The sequence below is a fragment of the Babylonia areolata genome, chromosome 9 (genome assembly GCF_041734735.1).
Source record: "Babylonia areolata isolate BAREFJ2019XMU chromosome 9, ASM4173473v1, whole genome shotgun sequence".
Lineage (NCBI taxonomy): Eukaryota > Metazoa > Mollusca > Gastropoda > Neogastropoda > Buccinidae > Babylonia > Babylonia areolata.
Window position 1 is genome coordinate 3,784,424 of NC_134884.1, and position 12,236 is coordinate 3,796,659.

Sequence of the window (12,236 nt, forward strand, 5' to 3'; positions counted from 1 at the left end):
TCCTTCTGCTCTCTAAGCGAGTGAAAATTTCTGCTCACTCTCTGAACATGAGAAAAGCTATGACACAGATGATAGATAATGCGTGTCAGTTGTGTTTTCTCTATTTTCCTGTATTTGGTCAGTGATTGATCACCATCCAATGGAACAGTTTGAATGCATCATGAACCATTTATGAATTAATCTCTCTTGAAAACAAATGTTTCCCTTGACATTCATCATATTTCTAGGTCTTGTAGCAATAGAAACAGCTAGTTCCAGATTGATTTCACTGAAACAGAGTTTCTTCTCCACTTCCTGTAAATCAACTGCATACAAAAATGAGTTTACTCCATGCCCCAAATGGCCCGGATCCTTTCAGATGACAAATTTTGTTGCCTTGGAGTTCTTCAGATTACTGCCTAGGTGCAGTTCTGATTTGTTGCCTTGCTGGCAACAACATGATCACCACAATCACAGAGATCAAAGAGAAAAAAAAAGTGTCAAGGCTTGCTTAAAAAATGAAAGGGAATGGACTGGGAAGGCAGAATAAAGGAGACAACAGTGAAAGAAGAAAAAAGGCAGAAACAAAAAGAGCAACAGAAAAGAGCAACTTTCTAGCACAGAATTTCCAGAAGGTGGGGATGCTGTTTATACTGACAGACCCACAGGCATCCCATGGGGGGAATTTTCGGCTTGGAGTTCATGCAAATGATGCAGCCTGCAAAGTCTTTCCATGATCCTATTCTTCAGGGTATCATTGGAAAACAAAAGAACTATACACCACAAAACCAAATCTGATAATTTGTGCCTTCTCCTCTGACATCATTTGACAGACTTTGTGATATGTCTATTTCATCATGTGTTGATGAGGCAGAGATCAAACAGGAGAGATATTGTTGTGTGTGTCCATTTACATAAAATGAAACTAGAATTAAAGCTTTTATTCCATTTTGATTAGCACAGCTGTGTCATTGCTTTCCTTGCAGTGACTTCATAAATGATCATATGTTAAACCATTATATACCTTGGCCAGCACAGTCATGCCATTGTTTTCCTTGCACCTGATTTATAAATGATCAAATTATAATTCATCTCATTACTATCTGTATAGCTGATTCATGAAAAGTCTATAAATCATATACCTTGGCCAGCACAGTAATGTATTTATTTTCCTTGCACTGGATTTATAAATGATCAAATTATAAATCATGTCAATACTATCTGTGCCGTTGATTCATAGATAATCAAAGTATAAATCACTATATACCTCAGCCAGCACAGTTTTGTCATAATTATCCTCACACCGGCTGAGCTAGAACTTGGTTAAGAGGTTGGTCTCAGGACTGTATTAGCCCCCACCCCTAAAAACAAAAAAACCCAAAAAACTCCAAACAAACAACAACAACAAAAAAAAACCCCACTCAACAGAGCAGTGCTACTGGCGATAACTTGCACCAGTTTGACACTGGAAGTAAATGATGCAAAATATCAATTCTCACTGGTTAAGCTTATGATAAATTTTGCAGCAGGGTTGAATCACTCATCCTTTCAATCTGAATCCATGATTATCGGTAGCAAAGCAACAACAAAACCTACTAAACAAACAAACAAACAAAAAGACACAGTTCACAATATTACACTTCATTAAAAAAAAAAAAAAAAAAAATCATGCTATCCAAAACACACTCTACCACCACCACCACTGTACAGAGCATGCAGTGTGTTCACACAGGTAACCACCAAGCTTGCATACAACCCTCCATCTCTGACCACCTGGAAACATGTGCCCCAAGAATTGCCACCTTGCCATGGTGGGGGGATCTGCGTGCCTCAAAGACTCCTAGAGCTATGTCAGCGGGCGCTTATGTTCCTGGTAGGGCCACCCAAACCAGGCAGGTTGAAGAGAAGAAGTTTGTTTTTTGTTTTTTTTTGCTGCCCCATCATCTGCACCATTTCAGTGGCATTACTCCCACGCCGCTCATTTAGATTCCCCCATTCACAGCCACACCCGGGTTCATCCGTCGCAGTTCCAGCGTCGGCAGTCCACAGGGAACCATCGATGTTAGGTCGCCAGGAGGCCACACACCAGAGGAGACCCTGCACTGCTTGAAGGGAAGAAGTTGGACAAAGCAAGATCCACTGGTCCTCCAGGCTGGGTGTTGGGACACAGGGCTAACAACTCAGCCCTGTAACAAAGCTTTGTTAAGGAAACAGCAACAGAAGAACTGTCAAGAGAACAACGAAAACATCATCATGAGAAGGCGTTGAAAATGGACTGGACATGTCCTGCAAAGAGAGCAAGATAACATCACCTGGACAGCCCTTCACTGGACACCACAAGGCAGACACAAGAGAAGAAGGCCAAACACCTGGCGCAGATCAGTCGAAGGAGAACTCGGAGACCACGAAGCGGTATCAATCAGAGACGGGGGCCCAAAACAGACCAGATTCTTCATTGCTGCTCTACATGCCAGAGGGCTTTATGGGCAGTAAGTAAAATTGCACACTGCTCTCTACAACACATGCATGGATGACAACAACTCCATACAATACATACATTTTATAATATAAGTTATGGATGACGATATATGACTTACACCAAAACAACAGGCAGCATGATCATGCTTCTGTCCCATTTTCAGCACATTTACATGAAAGCATGCAGTGAGCACAGCAACACACCAGTACACTGGTTAGCCCAGCTGGCAGTAAGAATCATCAAACAGCAACACACCAGTACACTGGTTTATAGCCCAGCTGGCAGTAAGAATCATCAAAGAGCAACACACCAGTACACTGGTTTATCGCCCAGCTGGCAGTAAGAATTGTCAAACAGCAATACACCAGTACACTGGTTTATAGCCCAGCTGACAGTAAGAATCATCAAACAGCAACACACCAGTACACTGGTTTATAGCCCAGCTGACAGTAAGAATTGTCAAACAGCAACACACCAGTAAACTGGTTTATAGCCCAGCTGACAGTAAGAATCGTCAAACAGCAACACACCAGTACACTGGTTTATAGCCCAGCTGACAGTAAGAATCATCAAACAGCAACACACCAGTACACTGGTTTATAGCCCAGCTGGCAGTAAGAATCATCAAAGAGCAACACACGAGTACACTGATTTATAGCCCAGCTGACAGTAAGAATCATCAAACAGCAACACACCAGTACACTGGTTTATAGCCCAGCTGACAGTAAGAATCATCAAAGAGCAACACACCAGTACACTGGTTTATAGCCCAGCTGACAGTAAGAATCATCAAAGAGCAACACACCAGTACACTGGTTTATAGCCCAGCTGACAGTAAGAATCATCAAACAGCAACACACCAGTACACTGGTTTATAGCCCAGCTGGCAGTAAGAATCATCAAAGAGCAACACACCAGTACACTGGTTTATAGCCCAGCTGACAGTAAGAATCATCAAAGAGCAACACACCAGTACACTGGTTTATAGCCCAGCTGACAGTAAGAATTGTCAAACAGCAACACACCAGTACACTGGTTTATAGCCCAGCTGACAGTAAGAATTGTCAAACAGCAACACACCAATACACTGGTTTATAGCCCAGCCGACAGTAAGAATCATCAAACAGCAACACACCAGTACACTGGTTTATAGCCCAGCTGACAGTAAGAATCATCAAACAGCAACACACCAGTACACTGGTTTATAGCCCAGCTGACAGTAAGAATCGTCAAACAGCAACACACCAGTACACTGGTTTATAGCCCAGCTGACAGTAAGAATCGTCAAACAGCAACACACCAGTACACTGGTTTATAGCCCAGCTGACAGTAAGAATCGTCAAACAGCAACACACCAGTACACTGGTTTATAGCCCAGCTGACAGTAAGAATCGTCAAACAGCAATGCACCAGTACACTGGTTTATAGCCCAGCTGGCAGTAAGAATCATCAAACAGCAATGCACCAGTACACTGGTTTATAGCCCAGCTGACAGTAAGAATCATCAAACAGCAATGCACCAGTACACTGGTTTATAGCCCAGCTGGCAGTAAGAATCATCAAAGAGCAACACACCAGTACACTGGTTTATAGCCCAGCTGGCAGTAAGAATCATCAAAGAGCAACACACCAGTACACTGGTTTATAGCCCAGCTGGCAGTAAGAATCATCAAAGAGCAACACACCAGTACACTGGTTTATAGCCCAGCTGGCAGTAAGAATCGTCAAACAGCAACACACCAGTACACTGGTTTATAGCCCAGCTGACAGTAAGAATCGTCAAACAGCAACACACCAGTACGCGGGTTTATAGCCCAGCTGACAGTAAGAATCGTCAAACAGCAACACACAGTCAGAAAGATCACCATGCCATCACAGTTTCAGTTTCAAGGAGACATCAAAGTGTGCAGAGTGATTCATATATGCTTGACCACATTTGTCAATAAGAATATTTTTAAGACAGATAAAACAGTAGATGCCCAACCTACACGCAAACCCAACGTGATGGTCAGGCCTTTAAACAAGTCAACCAACAAAGACTGAATTACAATCTCACTCAGAGTCATGTAATTCTACAACGTTTTCCAGCATTATCGATCTTAACCTGCTGTGTTCAACAAGCAGCATATGTTCACTGAATGAGCACAGCCCATTTTTCTGACCAGTCAATGCTCAGACCAACTGGTTCCAGTTCACAGGTGCAAAAACCTATCAGTTCGAGACCTGACAATCTTTTTTTGATGAATGCGCAGGGCATAAGTGTGGATCACACAAACTGGTAGATAAATGATGTGCGGCTGTTCCTGCAATTTTTCTTGTTTTTTTGTTTTCTTTTTATCATCTTGTTCTTCCTAAGAAGGACAAAACACTTTTGTTTTAACAGCATTGTCAAACTTGTAACTTTTTATGATTCAAGACTGAGAGTGTCCGTGTGAACATGGATATTTCTTTAAACTATTATACCTTTTTGAAAACACAGCAGTAACATTCAGATATATATGTAATGATTGATGACATTCTGGCTAAACTAAAACCCTTTCAGAAACAAAAGACCAACAAAATCTAATACGCATGTATTACTTTAAACTAAGCCGGGGATTTCTGTACAATGAAACAATACTTTCATAAATTACATATAATACATGTACGGGTAACGAATATAATACACACATCAAAGCAGCAAATTATAAGCTGAAATGAACACAACATCAAGAGCCAGAGTGCAATAGAGTGCTGATGGATCCTATGACAGAATATTCAGTCTGTGTATACTGTTGGACAAAGCAAAAATAAAAAAAAGAACATTTTGAAAGACTTGATCAACTACAGTCACACTGTTACAGCCTCTGACACCAGTACCAGAAGCTCACAAACCTAATGATCCTTAACATTTTGAACAGAGATTTCCCAGACTTTCAAATCAAGGATTGGAAATCCACTGCATAGTAGGACACTGAAAACAAAAGGAAAGAAAAAAACGTGAAGAAAAAAAAAAAAAGCCACGGCAGCCACCTGTTCTGTGAACATGTGTATGATAGTCAGTCGTGTCTGACTATGACCATCAGAACAACAGAGGGGGCAACTGTAGTCCCTACTATCTGGGCTGTAGTGTATCTTTGATTGTAGTGGGGAATGTCTTGTCCAAGTCACATTCCCACTCTGTAAGTGTATGTGTGCAAGAAACGAAAGGAAGGCCGAATCAAAGAAAGAGAGACAGGTAAAAGTCATTCAAATTGTACAGTCAGTTCCTGAGCAGTGCTTTGCAAGGGGACTGTGTCATGGTATTCTTGTAGAGCGCTGTTAAAGGTCCAATAGCCATTTATGGCCGTCAGGGCAGTGAATTCATGTCCACTGTGTCCAGGGCTGGGCACAGGAAGGCGGGGCCCAGTCCTCTCCTTCCACTATTTCAACCTTCCCCGACCGAAGTCAGGTATCTATTCACACCAGGGTGGAGAGAGGAAAATGGTAGAAAGTGCATTCCCCAAGGACACAGCACCATATCGAAACGGGGCCATGAACCCTGATCACTGGGATGAACACTGGATCAGACGTCAAAACCCCTGCCACGGCACCTCTTTTCCAGCTTCACATCCAGGAAATCACAGCCGGCATCCTCTCCCAGGAAATCACAGCCGGCATCCTCTCCCATGTGACAGCTACTTGCGGATGGGTCTCATGGCGTCGGAGTGCCAGGTGCGAATGTTGGCCAGGGCCTGGTTGACCTTGTTGCACCACATGATGCGCTCCTCTTTGGTGTCGGCCGACAGCATGTGCCTGAAACAATGCATACTGCTATCCGTTAAGATACCAGAACACTGAGTCAGGCCCACAAAAAATCCTGAGGGTAGTATTCAGTGTGCACATACATATTATTGTACTTAGGTGTAGAGCTTGTGGAGAGGGAGGGGACTGAGTGAGTAAAGGAGACACAGAGAGAGAGTGAGAGGGTGTGTGTGTGTATGTATACCATGCCTCTCTTTCAGGGAATAAGATTTTGTGTGAAGCCATCATGTATGTGTAATATATGTTGCATGGTCTTGTAGGTGTTTGAACATGCCATTGGGAAGAGGACAGATTAAAAACATGAGGAAAGAAAAAAAGAAAAGACAACAGAAAGGAGAAAAATGATGATCGAAGGACAAAAAAGACGAAAGAAAAAAACAAAACACAAACAAACAAACAAAAAAAACAACAACAAAACAACCCCCCACCCCCCAAAAAAAAACACCCCAACAAAACCTTCCAGGGATGCTGAAACTATCCTGCTCACTTGCAGGACTTTTAGGCATCCACTGATTTCTCCTAAAAACAACAACAAAAAACCAAAAAAAAACACAATGCATACTGTATATCATTCCTGTGGACTGGTGGCCTAATGGTAAAGCATCCGCCTAGGAAGCAAGAGAATCTGAGCACACTGGTTCCAATCCCACAGGTGCCAGTATTTTCTCCCCATCCACTAGACCTTGAGTGGTGGTCTGGACGCTAGTCATTTGGATGAGATTATAAACGGAGGTCCCGTGTGCAGCATGCACTTAGCGGACGTAAAAGAACCAACAGCAAGAAAAGGGTTGTCCCTGGCAAATTTATGTAGAAATATCCACATTGATAGGAAAAGAAACAAAATTCCAGGCAGGAATAAAATACACAAAAAATGGGTTGCGCTCTCACTATAGCGATGCACTCTCCCCGGGGAGAGCAGCCCGATTTTCACACAATCTGTTGTGAAAAAAGAGTAATACAATACAACATAATACAACACATGTATCTACAATAGTCAGTCGTGTCCACCTATCACCAGCAGAACAGCAGAGAAGGCAGCTGCTGTCAAGTATCTGGGCAAGTATTCGATTATAGTGAAGAGTGTCTTGCCCAAGTTACATTCCCACCTGAGGGCTTTAGGATAGTCGACACTGGGATTGTACCCAAAGGCCAACTAGTCCCCAAGGCTGCAGCACTAAGAGCCAGTGCTTCTCTTCTTCTTCGTTCGTGGGCTGCAACTCCCACGTTCACTCGTATGCACACGAGTGGGCTTTTATGTGTATGACCATTTTTACCCTGCCATGTAGGCAGCCATACTCCGCTTTCGGGGCGTGCATGCTGGGTATGTTCTTGTTTCCATAACCCACCGAACGCTGACATGGATTACAGGATCTTTAACGTGTGTATTTCATCTTCTGCTTGCATATGCACATGAAGGGGGTTCAGGCACTAAGCACGTCTGCACATATGTTGACCTGGGAGATCGTAAAAATCGCCACCCTTTACCCACCAGGCGCCGTTACCGAGATTCGAACCCAGGACCCTCAGATTGAAAGTCCAACGCTTTAACCACTCGGCTATTGCGCCCGTCAGGCTCTACAACAAACATCTTTTTAACACAAAACAGTGCACATTGCATATCATCCCTGTACAAAGGTTGAAGGCTGATTCACAATAAACATTTCTAAACACAGTAATACAGAAAAGTGCAATAAATCAATTTAATAAATGAAGGAGACGTGTAGGCATGTGTGAAACAAAGGCTTTTGTGACCACTGCTTCATCAGAATGGTTTTCCTTTTGAGCAGTCAGCTATCCATTATTTCAGACTTTCCTTTACGAATTAAAGAAACACACACACACACAGCACCCCCCCCCCCCCCCCCAAAAAAAGAGAGAGGGGTCCAGTACCTGACAGTGGTCATGGTGTTGTAAGTTCTGGAGACCAAGGTGTCCTTCTCGCCTTTGCGAGGCTGACGCACGGTGCTCAGCTCAAAGGTGTGGGGACGGGCACAGATGTCGCGGGAAATCAGACCCACCTTCTCCGTCACACAGCGCTTCAGGTCAATGTAGCCCATAGGGTCCTGGAAAAGCACAGCAAATTATAATGATGATGAATGCTTTATCTGTCTCATCTCAAAACGTTAGAAGGCTCCCATGAGTTTTTTGCACTGCAATTATAAATCAAGTAGAACAAAATTGTCTGCTTGATGGTAACAGGGTTCGAATTTAACTTATTTGTTTGAGTGCCGATCGGGCACTCTGGACAAAACATCTGAGTGCCCAATTTTGGTTTTGGGTGCCAGCATAATAAAATGAAATAAAATCTTCCTTTGTTTCAACGGTGTGCCAAGCAAAGTCTTTCTGTCAAGCTTTGTTGTACAGGCGCTGGCGCTTTGAATCGTACTCCCGCTGCTTATTCTTTTTGTCATCCTGAGTTTTAGTCTCTGTTTCGGGAGCCTTTCTTTTAACATTGAAGATGGGAAACATTTGTTCGTTGCTAATGCACCATGAACGTCAACATCCGATTGTATACATGCAAAGATGCTGCTCTGCAAAGCGAGCTGCAGTAGACGACAGTTTACATTTTGACTGACCGCGTTTGAGCTTGCTTTCTTGGTGTGTCCTTTAATTAATTTTCTTTTGCCTCTATCAATTTTTGAGCATCAACTGGGCAGTCTTGACAGAAAGTCTGCGTGCCCGAGCCAACTTTTCATAACATTTGCACCCGGGCACCCGCTAGATTTGAACCCTGTGGTAATAACAAGAAAATAAAACAAAAACAACAATGAATACTTAATCCAGAGAGTACATTTTGAATTTGGTAGGAACACTCAGACTCCAAGCCACATCAGCAAATGTACATTTTATCTACAAGGCATACAAACACTTGAGAATGAGCCTACCTACAACATGGTGTAACTGCTACGATTAAGTGATTGGTCCACTCAATGCTGTTTCAATGTAAACATGCATGTGATTAGTTGAGCATCATCAAGGGAGACCACGGTTAGAGGCCCTTGCCTCATGATTGACAGGTCTAGAGCGTCTGGGTAATGTCACAACAGGAAAGCATGTGACCATGCTATGTAGTTGAAAATTAATTTATCGGAACAATTTTGATGTTGGTGTAACGTCGGAATAAACTGTAATTAAGTGTAACAAAATACGGCGAAATTGTAACAGCTGGCATCTCTGGATAATGATAATGCACGCTTTATCTGTCTCATCTACAACATTAAGAAAGTCCCCCACCAGATTTTGCACTGCAATCATGAACTGAGTACAACAAAATTAGCTGTATGATGATGATTATGATGAATATTTCATCTGTCTCATCTGTAACATCAAAAGGCCCCCAGGCGTTTCTGCACTGCAATGAACTGAGCAAATAAAATCATTTGTACATTAATGATAAAGATTAATAATTAATGTTTTAGGCCCCTGTGTGTTTTTGCACTGCAACAGTGAAGTGGAACAACCTTGTTTGTACATTAATGACAATAATAGCAACTTTATCTGCATTGTCTAATACATTGAAAGGCCCTGAAGCCTTTTTGCACTGGTCATGAATCATGCAGAACAAAATTACTCATACATTACTGAAACTTGGTGAGCCAGCTACCCAGCTATTTGATATGGTCTGTGTAGAATTTTAAAATTCCCAATAGAAACAGACAAATAAAACATGATTAAAAGGGAGGTCGTAATGTATGCTATACACAATGCACTTTGTGTGTGTGACAGCCACCCAGCAGAATAAGATAAATAAAATATATACAGACAAGAGGAGGGTTGTTGTGAATGTCTAAATTATAAAACAACTGTGTGTGTGAGGAACCTTGCGTGTTTCGTCGTCAGGGTACTTCCAGTACTGCAGTTTGTTGCCGGTGAGAGCGCACCATCGGCGATGCCAGGATCCAAAGCCACTCACGTCCTCAAACATCGTCTGCACAGCAAACCACTGCCTCAGTTAACTCTCTCCATATGAACAGCAAAAGAGACGACGTTAACAGCGTTTCTCCCCAATTACCACCATCAAAATATTACAAGCGGAAGGCTCTTACACTGAAGAGGTGAATGTTGACAAAGAATACCACAATTCTGACGACGGAAGCTAAAGGTTGGGTCATTGAGACACCCACTGGACATCCGAGGGGTCTGTGTAGAGGAGAAGAGAGGACTGGCCGTACTGAGTGAGTTAATATCTGGCGTCCAGTGACTATTTTCTCTCTTCTTCATATCGACATTTAAAAAAAAAAAAAATATTCTGTATATTTCATTGTAAAGCACGGTGAGCCACATAGGGTGTACTGCGCTACATAAGCCTGCATTTATTATCATATTATCATTATCATTTTTTCTTCTTCTTCTCACTGGTTTACTGCCTGTCCACAACAAGGTGATTCAGACACACATTCATTCAATTTAGCACACACATAACACACTCATACAATGGATGAGTGCTGCAAGAAACGGTGCAAAAAACGAACAGGGAACCATAGCACTTTATGTGCCTCTGTCTGTACAAGAGGGTTATCGAATACAAGAAAAAACATCGTGGAACAAAGTCAGAGAATTATACCAGGAAAACGGCAAAACTTTAAACCATAGTGTAATTAATGTTCAACAACCGGGAACTATCAATCAGTCAAATACATACAGTAATTCAATAAGATGAAGGCAAATCCATACCTTATCAAACAGGATAAAACTGAACGCTTTTATAACTAAGTTCAGCAAAGATGTCAGATGCGTATGTGGAGAACATATATCTAGCAATCATATACTATTCGAATGTCAGAATCTAAAATGTTTTTTGCCAGACTTCACCAAAAGTTCTTTTGAATGTGTTATTAAGAAAACTTAGCCGTATGAAGAGCACAGGGACAGGAGTCAAAGAGGGCGCTAGCCAGTGGGACAAAGGGGAGGTTACCTACTTCTGGGAGGTTATCGGCCATAGTTACTTTCATTTTCTCCGCACAGGCGGATAGTAGTTTGCACAGGACAGGAATGTCAGACCCCTGCCGGAGTCTGCACTAGCTGGGTCATGGTTAAGTATGTGTAATTAAAAAAGAGGTTAGTTTTGTAGAAGTGTAAACGTTGCCTGAGCTTTGAAACAAAACCACTGCACTTACTAGAAATCCTCTCTCTTCCACATTGGCTTCCATGAGGCATTTGAGATTCATGTAGATCATCCCGTGAAGAGGGGACAGGTGCGACAGCTGAAACAGCAGCACATCATCACAGGTCCAATGGTATCACACTAACTCACAGTCATTCCGATGAGAGGATAAACCAAGGTCCAATGCGCAGCATACACTTACTTAGCGCATCTGTTCAACCATTTAGATCCTCAGGGCAAACAAGACTAGATCGTGCTGAACACGTCAGTCCTGCTTAATTTATCATCCTCAGATTACAGAAATCGTAAAAAAAAAACCCAACCATAATACTTCAAAGCCAAACAAAAAATACTTTTAAAAATGCCACATAGGCAAATAACACTGCAGAATGGACAGCTAGTGCCCATCCCAGTGTTTACAACTCACTACCTAATCGCCAGAGCAAAACAGCACAGACAGTACATCACAGACTGTGGAGAAGAGAAAAAAAAAAGCGTCAAGGCTTGCTTGAAAAAAGGAAAGGGGAATGGACTGGGAAGGTAGAAAGATGAGACAACAGTGAAGGATGAAGAAGAAAAATAAAGAAAGGCAGATATAAACAGAGCAATAGAAAAAGAGGAAATTTCCAGCACAGATTTTCCTGAAGTCGGGGATGCTATTGATTCTTCTTCTTCTTCTTCTGCGTTCCCCGTGATCATGGTCTCAGACTTGCAGTCCTATGCTGGAAATGAAGGTGGTGGTCTTGATGAGGTCTTCTTTGGTGCCCCAGAGCTTTTCTGCCAGTGTGGCTCCATAGGGCCACTGCTGCGTCCGTGCATCTTGATACAGGGGGCAGGACTGCAGGATGTGCTCCGGGGTTTGTGGGCCTGTCTTACACGGGCAGTCAGGAG

At 42.5% G+C, this 12,236-nt stretch overlaps 2 protein-coding genes across 2 annotated transcripts in view; both read right to left on the reverse strand.

Moving 5' to 3' along the window:
* Positions 1 to 12,236, reverse strand: part of LOC143286014 (protein NDRG3-like) — a 201,009-nt gene that overhangs the window by 35,960 nt on the left and 152,813 nt on the right. The gene's annotated exons all lie outside the window — the stretch shown is intronic.
* LOC143285686 (uncharacterized) overlaps positions 4,143 to 12,236 on the reverse strand; it is a 37,410-nt gene continuing 29,316 nt past the window's right edge. Inside the window, exons 17-20 of the mRNA XM_076593086.1 lie at positions 11,359 to 11,445; positions 10,062 to 10,169; positions 8,132 to 8,304; positions 4,143 to 6,232 (exon numbers count right to left, since the gene is read on the reverse strand). Coding sequence (XP_076449201.1) covers positions 6,115 to 6,232; positions 8,132 to 8,304; positions 10,062 to 10,169; positions 11,359 to 11,445 — 486 coding nt within the window. The 3' untranslated portion in view covers positions 4,143 to 6,114. The remainder of the gene's footprint in view (positions 6,233 to 8,131; positions 8,305 to 10,061; positions 10,170 to 11,358; positions 11,446 to 12,236) is intronic.